The sequence below is a fragment of the Bombyx mandarina genome, chromosome 22 (assembly GCF_030267445.1).
Source record: "Bombyx mandarina strain Sakado chromosome 22, ASM3026744v2".
Taxonomy (NCBI): domain Eukaryota; kingdom Metazoa; phylum Arthropoda; class Insecta; order Lepidoptera; family Bombycidae; genus Bombyx; species Bombyx mandarina.
In genome coordinates, this window is record NC_143228.1 from 15,550,461 (window position 1) to 15,566,341 (window position 15,881).

Below are 15,881 nucleotides of genomic sequence, written 5' to 3' on the forward strand. Positions count from 1 at the left end.
GGTACCACCACCCTGCCTATTTCTAGCGTGAAGCGGTAATGCATTTCGGTTTGAAGGGTAGGGCAGCCTTTGTACTGTTAAAACTGAGACTCGGATCTTATGTCTCGAGGTAGGTGGCGGCATTTACGTCATAGGTGTTTATGGGCTCCGATAACCACTTAACACCACGTGAGCCGTGAGCTCACCCACCCTATTAAGCAATAAAAAAAAAAAAAACGTTATGTTTAAACGCGGAAAAACTATACATAATTTTAATTATTCCAAAGACACATAATATTTGCCTCGGTACAGTGCGCAAGTAGAGTATCAAAGAACAAATATGCCGAGGATTGATTGTAATATCTTATTTACAGTCGCTATCTTTACATCACATTGCAGTAGCTAACCAAACACAGAACGCAAACATTAAGTAATTATTTTCAATTAAAATACATTTTTTGTACAGCAGGATGCTATAAAAATTTAAATAAATTTAAGTTCTTCATAATCGTCGCTTATATTACTTATTATGATTTTCTTAAGTCGTTCTTGTTCGTTTTTGTGTCTTTTCTTTAGTTGATCTATATATTAATACGTAAAGCAAAAACTTTGTATCCCTTTTTACGAAAATTGCGCGGACGGAGGAGTATGAAATTTTCCACACTTATAGAGAATACCTATAGAGAAGAAGTGCACAATGCTAATATTTTTTTAAATAATGCATAAAAGCTACAACAAATCAATAAAGAAAACATTACACACACTACATACCATGTATTTGACGCACACACGCATGCATAGGACAATTTATTGTCAAACTTTTGTTCTTGACGTCTGTTGTCAAGTTGAGATTAAATATTGTTTGTCTTTGCTAATATTTTTTATAGTGTCTTGGCAAAATTTGTGATTATAGAAGTATAAAATACAATCATAATAGTGTACAAACTTACAATTCCAATTAAGTATAGTCGAATTTCAACTACTGCGGGACCTCTAGTTTTCTGAACTCAATAGCATGAAATAAAATCGCTGACTTGTCCGTATGTGGGCTTAGTTCTTTTAAACCATACAACAACATTTTGATTGGATTTCACTGTAGCTTACGCGATTTATTTCAGAAGTCTTGTATATTTTTATTTATCATCACTGTAGGAAACGGACCATATTATTCTCCTGATGGTGAGTGGTTGTCGTTGCTCATGGACATTAGCAATAGCGTAATCACTGGTGGTAGGACCTCTTGGGAGTCTGCACGGGTAGGTACCACCACCCCGCCTATTTCCGCCGTGAAGCAGAAATGCGTTTCGGTTCGTAGGGCGGGGCAGCCGTTGTAACTATACTGAGACCGTAGAACTTATATCTCGAGGTGGGTGCCGCATTTACGTTGTAGATGTCTATGGGCTCCAGTAACCACTTAACATCAGGTGGGCTTTGAGCTCGTCCACACATCTAAGCAATAAAAAAAAAAAGTCTGAAATTAATTATGAAACGAAAATTAATCACAAATAAAACGGAACAAGCTATATGTGAATGTGTCTATAAATTATTTTATAGGCACAGAGTGAAATGAACTCTCACGCGTGATAATGTTCTCGTATCAGTATACTCTAAGCTATCTCGAGACGAAGACAATAAAATGTCAAGTGAAAATACAAAGGAAGAAATCAACGAACAAGTACCAATTAATGAAAAAGATAATGTGAACAATAAAGACGAATTCGAGAATCGGAGTTTCTTTGATAAACTGTGCGAAATCAAATCTAACATAACAGTGGAGCCAATTTTCGCAGGATTAATTATACCTTCGACTTTGGCCAGATTGGCGATACAAAATTTGAATTTAGACAAAGCATGCCGCGTCAAATCACAGTTCGGAGATGTTGTCTGCGACGCACTGATCGAACGGAAAGGCAATTACACAACTCAAGAAGCCGAGATCCAGCAAATAATTTCACATATTGAATCATGGAGGACTATTATACAGACCGCCATACCCACACTTCTGGTTATCTTCATGGGAGCTTGGAGCGACAGGACGGGCAACAGAAAAATTTGCATACTCCTCCCAATCTTCGGCGAATTTATGGTCTGCGTGAGCAATGTATTGAGCACTTACTTCTTTTATGAGATTCCAGTCGAAATGACAATGTTCCTAGAAGCGATATTCCCAGCCATCACCGGAGGTTGGGTTTTAGTATATTTAGGAGTATTCAGCTACATAAGTGATATTACTGATGAGAAATCGAGAACGTTTCGAGTGGGCTTAGTGAATCTATGCTTGACGGCCGGAATTCCTATTGGTACAGCTCTTAGTGGAATTTTATTGAAATACTGGGGCTATTATGGCATTTTCTTTTCATCCGGCTCATTGTATTTCGCTACGTTTTTATACGGCTATTTCTGTTTGGAAAGTAACACGAAACCTAATACTGGAAGCGATGAGAAGGTAAGAGATATTTTTAATAAATCCCATCTTAATATCAATTTAAACGCATCCATGGTGTAATTGATAAGACGCCCGAAATAAATAATTCAACTTGAACGTAGTTCAAATAGTTTTAAAGTTTATTTTCTAAATAAATACAATCATACCTAATATGATTGAACCACTTACAGACTTTTTGCCTAATTTACGGATCATAGACTATTGGTGTAAGTCCTAGGCATTAGTCTAAGGCACAACCATCTTGTCTATCTCTGTCCAAGTATCTATTAGGGATAGGGCAACCGTATAGGTTTCTATCACGTTTAATTCACAACATTAATCTTAATCACACAAAGAACTTGTTTAAACGTGTACTTGTTCATTCGTATTATCAATTTGCACCACAACTTGTATTGCATTTGGATTATTTCAAAAATAAACAAATGAGCTAACTTTCTTAATACTTTTTTTTTATTTCCTTTTCAGCCTAAATCGGTATCTTGTTTTGATCTAATATCGCTAGTGAAAGAAACCGTTTCTGTCGCTTTCAAGAAACGTCAAGGGAATTTTAGATCAAAAATAATACTGACTTTATTAGTAGTAGCCATAATATATGGACCCGATCATGGTATGTACATTCACTTCTCTATAGAAGCATTTACGTGAGATGTCTTATTGGAAAGTATTTTTAAAGGCAGATTATACGAGACATTATAGAAGAGATTATAGAAATTCTAATAGATAGGAGTGACATAGATAGCAAAAATTCCAAGTGGTCTGGTACTATGTAAGTTCCCAAAAACTGCGCAACGCAAATACGACCGTCAAAACTAAATTATAAGGTCGAAGTTCATTATTAAATGCACTGAAACAATCTATCTCACCCATCAAATAAGTAACATAGGAGTTACTATTCCACTAAAATTTCTAAATTTCTGTTTACAGGTGAAAGAATAATTACGTATCTATATTTGAGATACAAATTAAAATGGGATGCAGTTAAATACAGTTTATATTCAACCTACAGTATCATTACACATTCTTTCGGTAAGTAATCCATTCTAACATTCTGTACTAACTTTTTTACATTGTACATTACGGGGTCAAATACCCTTGTCAGCAGCAGGATGAAAAGTACCGTATATTCTTTCTGAAATGTCTATTTCAAGAACGAATCTTATCAAAATCGGTTAAGCGGTTTCGGTTTGAAAGCATAACAAACGTTACTATCGCACTGATATAATGACTTTATTTACTTACCATGTTACTTCTTAAATCATAAATCATTTCGAGAATTAAATCAATTTAAAAGTAAAATTCATAATACGATAACATTTATTTCGACAGCCGATTTTAATGAAACAAAGCCTGTTCTCGCGCATTTAATATCGGTTTACCTACAAAAAACTACAAGAAAATCCGTTTCATAATTAACAAACAAACGGGACAAACAAGGATTATAAATATCCCTTGCTTATGTTCTATTACTCTTCCCCGATTATCTTTTTTCTATTATTACTATTATTACGTTTCTTCAATATACAGGACACACCGATATCTACTGTTTTACTGTACGTATTGATATTGATTAGTTGATATACTCGGTATTAACAGAGAAGCTCAACACTGTCCGTCACAAAGTATGAAACCCTGATTTTATGGTAAAAATTTAACCCACAGACAAATACCACTGAGTTTTTCGTCGTATCTTCTCAGTGGGTCGCGTTTCCGATCTGGTACTAGATTCTGCAAAGCACTGCTCTTGCTAGGTCCAATTTTACCGACACTCCGGTTTGAGCCGAAGCTGAAATAGCCTTTAAGGCTATCAGCATAGGTAGGTTAAAAAAAGAAAAAAAAAAGATAAAAATATTGTATGGCAAAAATCAAACGTGAAAAATTTATAAAGTTACAAAATGCTGGTGGTTGGGCTTATTGTAAGCCCCTACAGTAATATTCCAATTATGTTGCCTATATCTCCCACCATTTAATTACGGCAGTTTTAATCTAAAACTGGAATCCCAAAACATAATGAGCACTAGATTTGTATTAATAAGCGATAGGACTAGACAAGATCAACCTTTTATTAAATAGAAACGATATTTCATTGTTTTTTATGTCTATTGCAGTGAAAAGGCCCTGCTGGCCTTTCCTTGTTTTAAATCTTTCTATTACAATAGCAGGTCCTCAAATATCTTAAGATTGAATACTATAATAGTATTTAAAAATAATTTTTCATTATATTAATTAAAATATAAATATATAATACAGAAATATTTTTTACAGGGGCACTTATCTCCATCAGTGTCTTCAGCAAGCGTTGGGGATTCCACGATTCAGTGCTATGTCTCATCTCGATCCTAAGCAAATTGGCAGGCAGTATTAGCATGATATTCGTCCAAACCGACTTCCAAATGTACACGAGTAGGTATTTAATCTAAAGAAAAAATTCGCAAGTGGTCGAGACTTATACTAAAAGACGCCTGTACGTGTTCTCATATCGGGCGATGCAATTAAGCCGGTGTACAAACCCCGCAGACAGCTAGATGCCAACTTTTTAAGGAACTACGTACTTAAAAACGTATCCATAAATAATGATCACGATGAAGAGACAGCAACGTGCAATCAAAAAGACCTATTCCTACTGTAAGGCAGCCATACGTTCCAGTAGGAAACAGTATGAAATTGCTGGGTAATATAATTGTAATTTCGACCTCATATCTCAAGGTAGAGGAGAGCATTCACGTTGTATTATCTATAGGTTCTGGTAATTATCTATCATCATAGTGTTGGCTTGTGCAAGCGCCTATGCAATAAAATAGGGTGATAAAACGCCTGCACTAACCATATATGCAAATATGTTATATAAACGTTTTAAGGTCCTTATATATTTTGTCCGCAGTTCCAATTGTAGAGATATTGAATGCAACCACGTATACTTCACTGAGATCGTTAGCTTCAAAACTTATTCCTAGCGAAGAGATGGGTAAGGACAATTAAAAAAATTACACTTGTAGATAAACGTTATCGCATCGTTATCGTTATCGTGATTCAAATATAAATGTCAGGGTACGTATTAATAGATATAAATTTCAGTGTTTTAACAATTAATATGCTGTTATATGTTTTGTCTATATAAGTTGATGATGGTGGTGGTGAATTTAGCCCACTGCGTTTCTCGCCGGATCTTCTCAGTGGGTCGCGTTTCCGATCCGGTGGTAGATTCTGCGAAGCACTGCTCTTGCTAGGATCAGTGTTAGCAACACTCCGGTTTGAGCCCCGTGAGCTCACCTAAACACGTTAGGGTGAAGCTGAAATAGCCTCTCAAGGCTATCAGCATAGGTAGGAAAAAAAAGGTGGTGAATCGTTTTCCCCGTTGGGCCATGAACAATTACATCATCTATTTAAGCTGCTTTTATCTATACGTATTATCAATTTACTTGGATAAAAATAACTCCATAGAGCCTTACCGTTCAGGGGCAAAGTAGAAGACACCAGACCGCGTAGAAGGCTGCCTATGCGATGGACCGACCGAGTCATATCGGCAGATAAGTTTTTTTACTGGTGGTAGGACCTCTTGTGAGTCCGCACGGGTAGGTACCACCGCCCCGCCTATTTATGCCGTGAAGCAGTAATGAGTTTCGGTTTAAAGGGTGGGATAGCCGTTGTAACTATACTGAGACCTTAGAGCTTATATCTCGAGGTTGGTGGCACAATTACGTTGTAGATGTCTATGGGCTCCTAACAACCTAAGTTAAATAACCATTTAACACCACGTGGGCTGTGAGCTCGTCCACCCATCTAAGCAATTAAAAAAAGGCGGTTATACACATGAGACAAGAGTGATACGACAAACACAAAAAAAAAACATGAATTTCATTATTTTGCCACTCAATAGTCTGCCGTGTGGTAGAAAACTGCTGTGTCACCAGCACGGAAACTTTCGTACTTTTGCAAAAGCTTCTCAATGTCCAACGGCAGCTGGATAAAGCTTTACCTTAATCGAATTAAATACGTGTGAGCGGTTAGGTCTCAATTAATGCACTTCATCAATGCGCTGTTTTAAATTATTGCTATGATAACACTAATGCGTTTTCAAATATTTTCAGGTAAAATGAACTCTTTGTTCAGTCTGGTGGAGACATTGGCAGCTCTGGTTTTCGACCCCACATATTCGACGATATACGCGCGTACTGTATCAGTATTCACTGGAGCCGTATACCTTTATAGCTCCCTCATGAGTATTCCAGCTATAGCCATTTTACTGTAAGTCTAGTTTCCAGATGTAATGGTTGAAACCAGAACCCAAAGTGGGTGGCGTCAGTCTTTTTCGTGGAATTCGGTAGCCACTAACCCAAGTAGGGCATATCCTAGCTTTGTCTGTTTAAACTAGTCAATAAATATTGCTTTTATTTATTTATTGCTAGATTTGGTTGGACGACCTCACAGCCTACCTGGTGTTAAGTGGTTACTGGAGCCCATAGACATCTACGACGTAAATGTGCCACCCACCTTGAGATATAAGTTCTAAGGTCTCAAGTATAGTTACAATGGCTGCCCCACCCTTCAAACCGAAACGCATTACTGCTTCACGGCAGAAATAGGCAGCGCGGTGGTACCTACCCGCGCGGACTCACAAGAGGTCCTACCACCAGTAATTACGCAAATTATAATTTTGCGGGTTTCATTTTTATTACACGATGTTATTCCTTCACCGTGGAAGTCAATCGTGAGCATTGCTTGCACGTGTTAAGGTTGCACTTCTCAAATTTTTTACTGGTTTATCACTTAGGAGTAAGTTAATGATGAAGAGACTATGCGTTACTGAAAAAAAAATCTATTATTCCATAATTCTGCATATATCAATTCTATATAAATAAATCTAACGTGGTAGTTCAGAATGGTTGGCTAATTCCTTAGACACGTCATCGCCCTGATGACATAGTACCTTTCAGACTTCATCTCATTGTTTACGTTTGTTCCTTTTGGATTGTTGACATAAAATAATAATTGAATCTCTTTACAGATGGATCTTCATAAAACATAGGCTGGAATTACGAAATCCCGAGAAAGAAATCGAGCTGAATAATAGCTCCTAACAATACCGTATCTACTTAAACTACATATATCAACATTATTAGACGACTATCTTGCTAGATACAATAGGGAACAATTTTTTGCTAAGGGAGACGATTTCGAAGCAGAAACGACAATAATCAACCTCAAGTGCAATATCTGATTATGTTAAGCTAGGCTTAAGTGCTATTTCATTTTTGCAACTTAATTTACTCGATACTATCTTTGCTATATAGACGTGAGTCAGCTGCATTTTTTTATTATTAAAAATTGTTTACATTGCATAATTTATTAGTGACATTTCTACTAAGACCAGTTTTATTATTTTATCGTATCGGAAATAAGCCATACTACTTTTTATGAGTCACTTAAGTTGGCAAATTTTATTACATTCACTAATAGTTTTAAACATAGCTTCAATAAATATGTTTTTGTTATTAGTAATATTTTTTTTCCTACTTATGACGAAAGCCTTAAGAGGCTATTAAAATTTCAGCTTCATCCTAACATGTAGGTGAGCTAATAGGGCTCAAACCGGATATGTTGCTAACACTGGCCCTAGCAAGAGCAGTGCTTCGCAGAATCTACCACCGGATCGAAAACTCGATCCACTTAGAAGATCCGGCGAGAAACTCAGTGAGATGTGTCTATGGTTTAATTTGCTCGTCGAGCCCTTCTTCGCAAGCAACGGGTTCGACGAGGAGGGTGACCGGTACGAAAGTAGCCTCATAAATGTCGGAGACGGTCATTAATTTGGTAGCTAAACAAAACGCAGCACGATTCCCGAGAGATGGCAGCACGATTGCGGTATCGTCGGAACTTGGCTAACTTCGTGCTTCGACAGAGCTTAACCGATGGAGGCGCGTAGACGCCATTACACTCACCAACCAGCCTTCTTAAAGAGCGGTGCATCCGTCCTAACAACTGTCATTTGTTTTCGTTTGTACGATTTCTAAATTGTTTTAAGACAACAACCATGATTGGTGTACTGAATATTTCTCTTAGCTCGAACACCCTATTCGCCCCTATGATGTCTGACGATGGTGTTAATAGTGTGGCTTCTCCGACATATACAAAATTTCAAACCATAATAATACTTTTCACAAAAACTGCAAGTCAGTTTCACTTCCAGAAAACCGATATTTCAATTTCTGGCTTTTGTTCAAACATTTTTTTTATCACTCGATATCCAAATAAACTTGTTTTTAAGTTGGGTTGTAATTTAGTGACCGCTTCGTTAATTTAATTTTTAGTGACTCGAATTACTTCGGCGTGGAAGTTCTGTTCAACGAAATTGGTACAGGGTCTTAGAGTCTTCCCTTTGTCTTGAATCTATGATACTACTTAATACAAACTGGATCGTCTACCTAACCACAAGAACAAAATATTAAGTAAGCACATCTGGTAACCTGGTATGTGTATTTTAAAAAGGAATAAATCCGGTGGACCCAATCCATCCATTTTGCAGTCGTCGTAGCCTAAAGGATAACACGTCCGGTGCATTCGTGTTTAGCGATGCACCGGTGTTCGAATCCCGCAGGCGGGTACCATTTTTTCTAATGAAATACGTACTTAACAAATGTTCACGATTGACTTCCATGGTGAAGGAATAACATCCTGTAATAAAAATCAAACCCGCAAAATTATAATTTGCGTAATTACTGGTGGTAGGACCTTTGTGAGTCCGCACGGATATGTACCACCACCCTGCCTGTTTCTGCCGTGAAATAGTAATGCCTTTCGGCTTGAAGGGTGGGGCAGCCGTTCTAAATATACTGAGACCTTTGAACTTATATCTCAAGGTGGGTGGCGGCATTTACGTTATAGATGTCTATGGGCTCCGGTTATCATTTAACAGCAGGTGGGCTGTGAGCTCGTCCATGTCGTATATGCAATAAAAAAAATCATAATAATTTCACTAACAATTTGAATGTTGAAGATGGAATAGATGAAATTTCTCGTGAACTCATATTATATATATATACAGGTGCGCCTGATATCGTAGACCATTCTCGCTCACGACTCGGTCGTGCGCGGACGTGCTTTCCGATCCGTGGCCCGCTTGCGAGCTGCGTCTCTGAACTCACAGCTGTGCTCGACAGTGTAGTGACCGTGAATACATCGTGCTTACAATTCGGTAGTGCGGACGTGCCGATCCGTTGGTCGCTTGCGATTTGCGTCTCGGAGTCCATTTTTGTGCGCTAAAGTTTTGTAACCGCGAACCCACCCTTTACCAACTGCCTTTTTCAAGGCAAAACCAATCGCTACGTTCAGGCTTCCTGTGGCACTCACAGGCTAGCGATTTCCTAACCCTTCCCAAAACAACAGTCTTTTTCAAGACTAGACCCCCGCTCGCGATTCTGCCTGCTGTAGCACTATACAGCCCGAGCGGGTTCCTTTCCTTTTCCCCGCCGATTGCCGTTTTCACGGCATAGGCATTCCCCCCCCCTGCTCCTTGCTGTCCTGCAGCACAGGGGGGTTACAAATCCTATCCGGGGCCTCGCCTTTCGGCGAGTTCAACAAAGGCCGCCCCCCCCGGGCAAGAAGACCGAAAAATGGAAGAAGATTGTGCTAGTGATATTGTCGGGTTCCTCTGGGATAGGTACCCGTCAATTAGGGCCGAGTACCTAGAGTTTAGGGCCGCCCGTGGCAATCCCTCCCCCCCCGCGTCCGTCGCCGCGTACTTCAAACGTGCCTCGGAGGCACGCCGCGCGCCCCCCGCCGCCGCGTCAAGTTCGAGCGCACGTTCCGACGTAGCGACTCACGAAGCGCCTAACGCTACCCCCACCCCCGCGCCCGCGTCGACTACGTCATCGCGCGTTTCGTCCGTCGCGACCTCGATCGTTTCGAGTTCAGGCTCCGATACCGAATCGGAGATGGATTTCGAATCCGCGTCAAGCCCTCAGCCTGGAACTTCGGATGGGTTCCAAACCGTAACGCGCGGTAAAAAACGTACTCGCGCCGTGGAGTCCCGGAGCTCCACGACGAAGCAGACTAAATCCGCGACCGCCTCCCGCCCGCAGGTAGTCGTGACACCGGAGTCGGACTCCGCTCGCCGTGTAACCCCACCGCCGCGTCCCAAACCCGCGCCCGCTCCTAAAGTAGCTGCCCCGCCCCCGCTGATTCTCCAGGAAAAAACTGCGTGGAACCGCGTTTCCCAGGCCCTTCAGGCAAATAAAATTAATTATACCCATGCGCGTAACGTCGCGCATGGGATTCAGATAAAGGTCGCAACGCCGGGCGACCATAGGGCCCTCTCTTCATACCTCCGAAAGGAGAACATAGGTTTTCACACCTATGCTCTTCAGGAGGACCGCGAGCTCCGCGTAGTAATACGCGGAGTCCCAAAAGAGCTAGATATCGAGTACATTAAGGAGGATCTGACCGCTCAGTCCCTCCCGCTAGTTAGTGTGCACCGGATGCACAGTGGGCGGGGCAAACAGCCCTACAACATGATTCTAGTAGCGCTAGAACCCACCCCGGAGGCCAAAAAGAAGATCGCATGTCTCACGACAATTTGCGGCCTATCCGGGATCTCAATTGAAGCCCCCATAGACGTGGCACTCCCGGGCAGTGCTACAGATGCCAGCTTTACGGCCACTCGGCTCGTAATTGCCACGCGCGCCCCCGCTGCGTAAAGTGCCTCGGCGACCACGCCACACTAGATTGCTCGCGTGTTAGGGAAACCGCGACCGAACCTCCAAGCTGTGTCCTATGCCTTAAGCAAGGGCACCCCGCGAACTACCGTGGATGTCCTAGGGCTCCGCGAAAACGTCCGACCCACCCAGCCCCCCGAACCGTCGGCCCAAAGACTTCGGCGCCTTCAGTGCCGAAACCCGCCTTCGTGCCGGCTGCAGTTCCCACGGTGTCGGCGTGGAAAAAACCGCTGCCGTATACGAAGGCGGGAACGGAAACCGCACCCCCGCCCCCGCTCGTGACACGCCCCGCGCCCCAGCCCCTGCTCGCACCTCGCCCCGCGCCCGCGTTCCGTCCCCCGCAACCCTCTGCCGTCAACGACTTCGCGCTCGTGCGTGACTTCGTCACCGCAGTCAACTTCGACCGTCTGCGATCGTTCGCAGACGCGATACGTAGGTCGGTAACCCCCGAACAGCGGCTCGCGGCCGCTTTCGATCACATGGACGTCTACGAGTCCGTGTCGCGTACGTTATAAAATCTTTACCGATAATCAATGGCGCAAAAAGGTAGAGAAAAACCGTATTCCCTTACGTTAGCATTCTATAATGCTAACGGACTCGCGCGGCAACGCGATCAAATTTTTGAATTCCTCCGCGATAATCTTGTAGATATTCTATTAGTGCAGGAAACCTGTCTGAAGCCCTCGCGTCGCGACCCGAAAGTCGCGAACTACGTCATGGTTAGGAATGACAGACTCACCGCCTCCAAAGGCGGGACTGCCATTTACTATAGACGGGCCCTGCACGTTGTCCCTCTCGATACTCCCTCGCTCTTACATATCGAGGCGTCAGTGTGCCGTATCTCGCTGACGGGACACCAGCCGATCGTCATCGCATCCGTTTATCTCCCCCCGGACAAGCCCCTTCTGAGCAGTGACATCGAGTCACTGTTCGGCATGGGAGACTCTGTCATCCTGGCAGGCGATCTAAATTGCCACCACACTAGGTGGAACTGCCATCGTACAAACGTCAACGGTAGGCGTCTCGACGCGTTTATAGACGACCTCACCTTTGAAATAGTCGGTCCCCCAACTCCAACATGTTATCCGTATAACATCGCGCTCCGTCCGAGCACTATAGACCTGGCATTGCTTAGGAACGTAACTCTGCGCTTGCGTTCCATCGAAGCAATGTCAGAGCTCGACTCAGACCACCGACCTGTCGTTATGCAGCTCGGTCGCCCTCACAACCCAGTCACTGTTACGAGGACCATGGTGGATTAGAATAAGCTGGGCACGTGCCTAGCCGACGCCGCTCCGCCAATCCTCCCTTGCGGCCCGGATTCGAATCCATCCCCCGAGGACACCGTCGAATCCATAAACATCATTACCGATCACATCTCTTCCGCGATCATTAGATCTTCAAAAGAAGTCGATGTGGAGGACAGCTTCCACCACATCAGACTGTCCCCCGATCTTAGGAATCTCTTAAGAGTTAGGAACGCGGCAATCCGGGCCTACGATCGTCTTCCCACGCATTCAAACCGGATTCGGATGCGTCGTCTACAACGCGAAGTCCACTCCCGCTTAAGCGACGCGCGTAACGATAATTGGCATAGTTATCTAGAACAACTCGCGCCCTCCCACCAAGCATACTGGCGACTAGCTAGGACTCTCAAATCCGAAACTACCGCTACTATGCCTCCCCTCATACGCCCTTCAGGCCAACCACCGGCATTCGATGACGATGACAAGGCTGAGCTGCTGGCCGATGCACTGCAAGAGCAGTGCACCACCAGCACTCAACACGCGGACCCCGAACACACCGAGTTAGTCGACAGGGAGGTCGAGCGCAGAGCTTCCCTGCCGCCCTCGGACGCGTTACCCCCCATTACCACTGACGAAGTTAGAGACGCGATCCACAACCTCCAACCTAGGAAGGCACCCGGCTCCGACGGCATCCACAACCGCGCGCTAAAATTTTTGCCAGTCCAACTGATAGCAATGTTGGCTACAATTTTAAATGCCGCTATGACGCACTGCATCTTTCCCGCGGTGTGGAAAGAAGCGGACGTTATCGGTATACATAAGCCGGGCAAACCGACAAACGAAACTTCTAGTTACCGTCCGATTAGTCTCCTCTCGACGATAGGAAAAATTTACGAACGGCTCCTTAGGAAACGCCTCTGGGATTTTGTTACCGCGAACAAAATTCTCATTGACGAACAGTTCGGATTCCGCTCTAAACACTCGTGCGTACAACAAGTGCACCGCCTCACGGAGCACATTCTGATAGGACTAAATAGGCGTAAACAAATCCCGACCGGCGCCCTCTTCTTCGACATCGCGAAGGCGTTCGACAAAGTCTGGCACAACGGTTTAATTTATAAACTGTACAACATGGGAGTGCCAGACAGACTCGTGCTCATCATACGAGACTTCTTGTCGAAACGTTCGTTTCGATATCGAGTAGAGGGAACTCGTTCTCGTCCCCGTCAACTGACCGCCGGAGTCCCGCAAGGCTCCGCGCTCTCCCCGTTATTATTTAGTTTGTATATCAATGGACGACTCTATCCAATGCTTTGTAGTCGAAGCAAACTGTCCCTCCGCAATAAGGTAACTCTCTAAAAAACTTGTATACGCCCCGTCATGACGTATGCAAGCGTAGTGTTCGCTCACGCAGCCCGCACCAACTTGAAATCCCTTCAGGTTATTCAATCACGATTCTGCAGGATAGCCGTCGGAGCGCCTTGGTTCCTTAGGAATGTGGATCTCCACGACGACCTGGAGCTCGACTCTTTTAGTAAGTATCTACAGTCGGCATCGCTGCGCCATTTTGAGAAGGCGGCACGACATGAGAACCCTCTCATCGTAGCCGCTGGAAATTACATACCCGACCCAGTAGACCGAATGGTAAACCGTCGACGTCGCCCAAAGCACGTCATTACGGATCCTCCTGATCCATTAACGGTGCTTTTAGGCACCACAAGCACCGGTCACCGTCCTCGTCGAACCCGTCGCTTGCGACGAAGGGCTCGACGAGCGAACTAACCCATAGACACAGCCCACTGAGTTTCTCGCCGGATCTTCTCAGTGGGTCGCGTTTCCGATCCGGTGGTAGATTCTGCGAAGCACTGCTCTTGCTAGGGTCAGTGTTAGCAACTCTCCGGTTGAGCCCCGCGAGCTCACCTACTAACGTTAGGGTGAAGCTGAAATAGCCTCTCAAGGCTATCAGCATAGGTAGGAAAAAAAAAAAAAAAAATATCGTAGACCCACGTGTATTCTGACAACATTCTTTCATCCCAATTTAGGTACAGTCGAATGCAGAATTACACAATATCTTAAATTTTATAATCCTATAAGCAGTTGAATTTATTTTAATAAAAACATAATAGATGGTGGCGTGTTACGAATACCGTAGACTGCCTTGAGAACTAACTAGTCCATTTTAAGGGAGCTAAACATGTGAAAAAGGCTCTCTGCCATCTGCCGGGAACGTCCTATGAGCTTTACTGGTGGTAGGACCTCTTGTGAGTCCGCACGGGTAGGTACCACCGCCCTGCCTATTTCTGCCGTGAAGCAGTAATGCGTTTCGATTTGAATGGTGGGGCGGCAGCCGTTGTAACTACACTGAGATCTTAGAACTTATATCTCAAGATGGGTGGCGCATTTACGTTCTAGATGTCTATGGGATCCAGTAACCACTTAACATCAGGTGGGCTGTGAGCTCGTCCACCCATCTAAGCCTTTAAAAAAAAAGCTTCTTCGGACACATCATGCGGTCTCCCAGACATGAATTAGAGAAGCTCATAATTGCGGGTCGCATAGAAGGCAAGCGCGCCGTGGGCAGAACACCAGCCAAATAGTCAGATCTAGTAAGAAGTAAGATGGGGTCATCGTACCCCCTTACGGGGGCACGGGACGGGCCTCGGGGCGAACCCCACTACCCGAGTGAAAAACTCCCTGCCAGTCTGAGAGAAGCAGCTAGTAGTAGTCTGTACCATGTGGTCCATACTCCCCATGATCTAACACAGTGGAGGAACGGCACATGTGGTCGCGATCCTTAGTGAGGGAACGATATAGATGGTGGCGGTGGGTTTATTTGATACACGCATAGTAGATAGCTACCCAATAAATATTTAATTGTGTTTGTTACCTAACCACTCTTTCATTGTACCGTAGCGGTATTAAATGCCTACTTCTCCAAAATATATAAATTTCTTATATAAATAACTAGTTTTTGTCCGCGACTCCGTCCGCGTGGAATAGTTACTTTGGCATAACGCTAAATTTTGTCTCCACTTCATTTACGTAGTAAGTGAATAAATAGTAGTGGGAGTAAATATTTTGAAACGTTCTTTATCAGTGCTCCACTTTTATTGGTCCGTGATGACATGTTATATAGCCCATAGCCTTCCTCAATAAATGGGCTATCTAACAATGAAATAATTTTTCAAATCGTACCAGTAGTTCCTGAGATTAGCGCGTTCAAACAAACAAACAAACTCTTCAGCTTTATAATATTAGTATAGATATAATATTTACACTTATATTCAGCTTGGCTAATATGATAATTATAGTCTTAAATATTCATTCATAGTGGTCTCTTATTTCAAGTTTCAACCACCAATAAATACTTTAAAATGGTCGAGCAGCGTTCGAGAAGTTAAATCGTGAAATAAAAGTCTCACGATCGAATTCCGTCATAGAAAATGATTTTTGTATAAAATCATAACTTCTAACAAGTGATGTTTGTCAAAGTTTATTTTA

At 43.2% G+C, this 15,881-nt stretch overlaps 1 protein-coding gene across 1 annotated transcript; it reads left to right on the forward strand.

The window, feature by feature from the left end:
- The first annotated feature begins 1,558 nt into the window (after positions 1-1,558).
- Positions 1,559-7,917, forward strand: LOC114240141 (proton-coupled folate transporter). Its single transcript, XM_028170588.2, has 7 exons — positions 1,559-2,425; positions 2,891-3,032; positions 3,350-3,451; positions 4,688-4,825; positions 5,304-5,387; positions 6,511-6,667; positions 7,428-7,917. The coding sequence occupies exons 1-7, from the start codon at positions 1,616-1,618 to the stop codon at positions 7,498-7,500; spliced, it is 1,506 nt and encodes a 501-aa protein (XP_028026389.2). The 5' UTR covers positions 1,559-1,615; the 3' UTR covers positions 7,501-7,917.
- Positions 7,918-15,881: the final 7,964 nt, after the last annotated feature.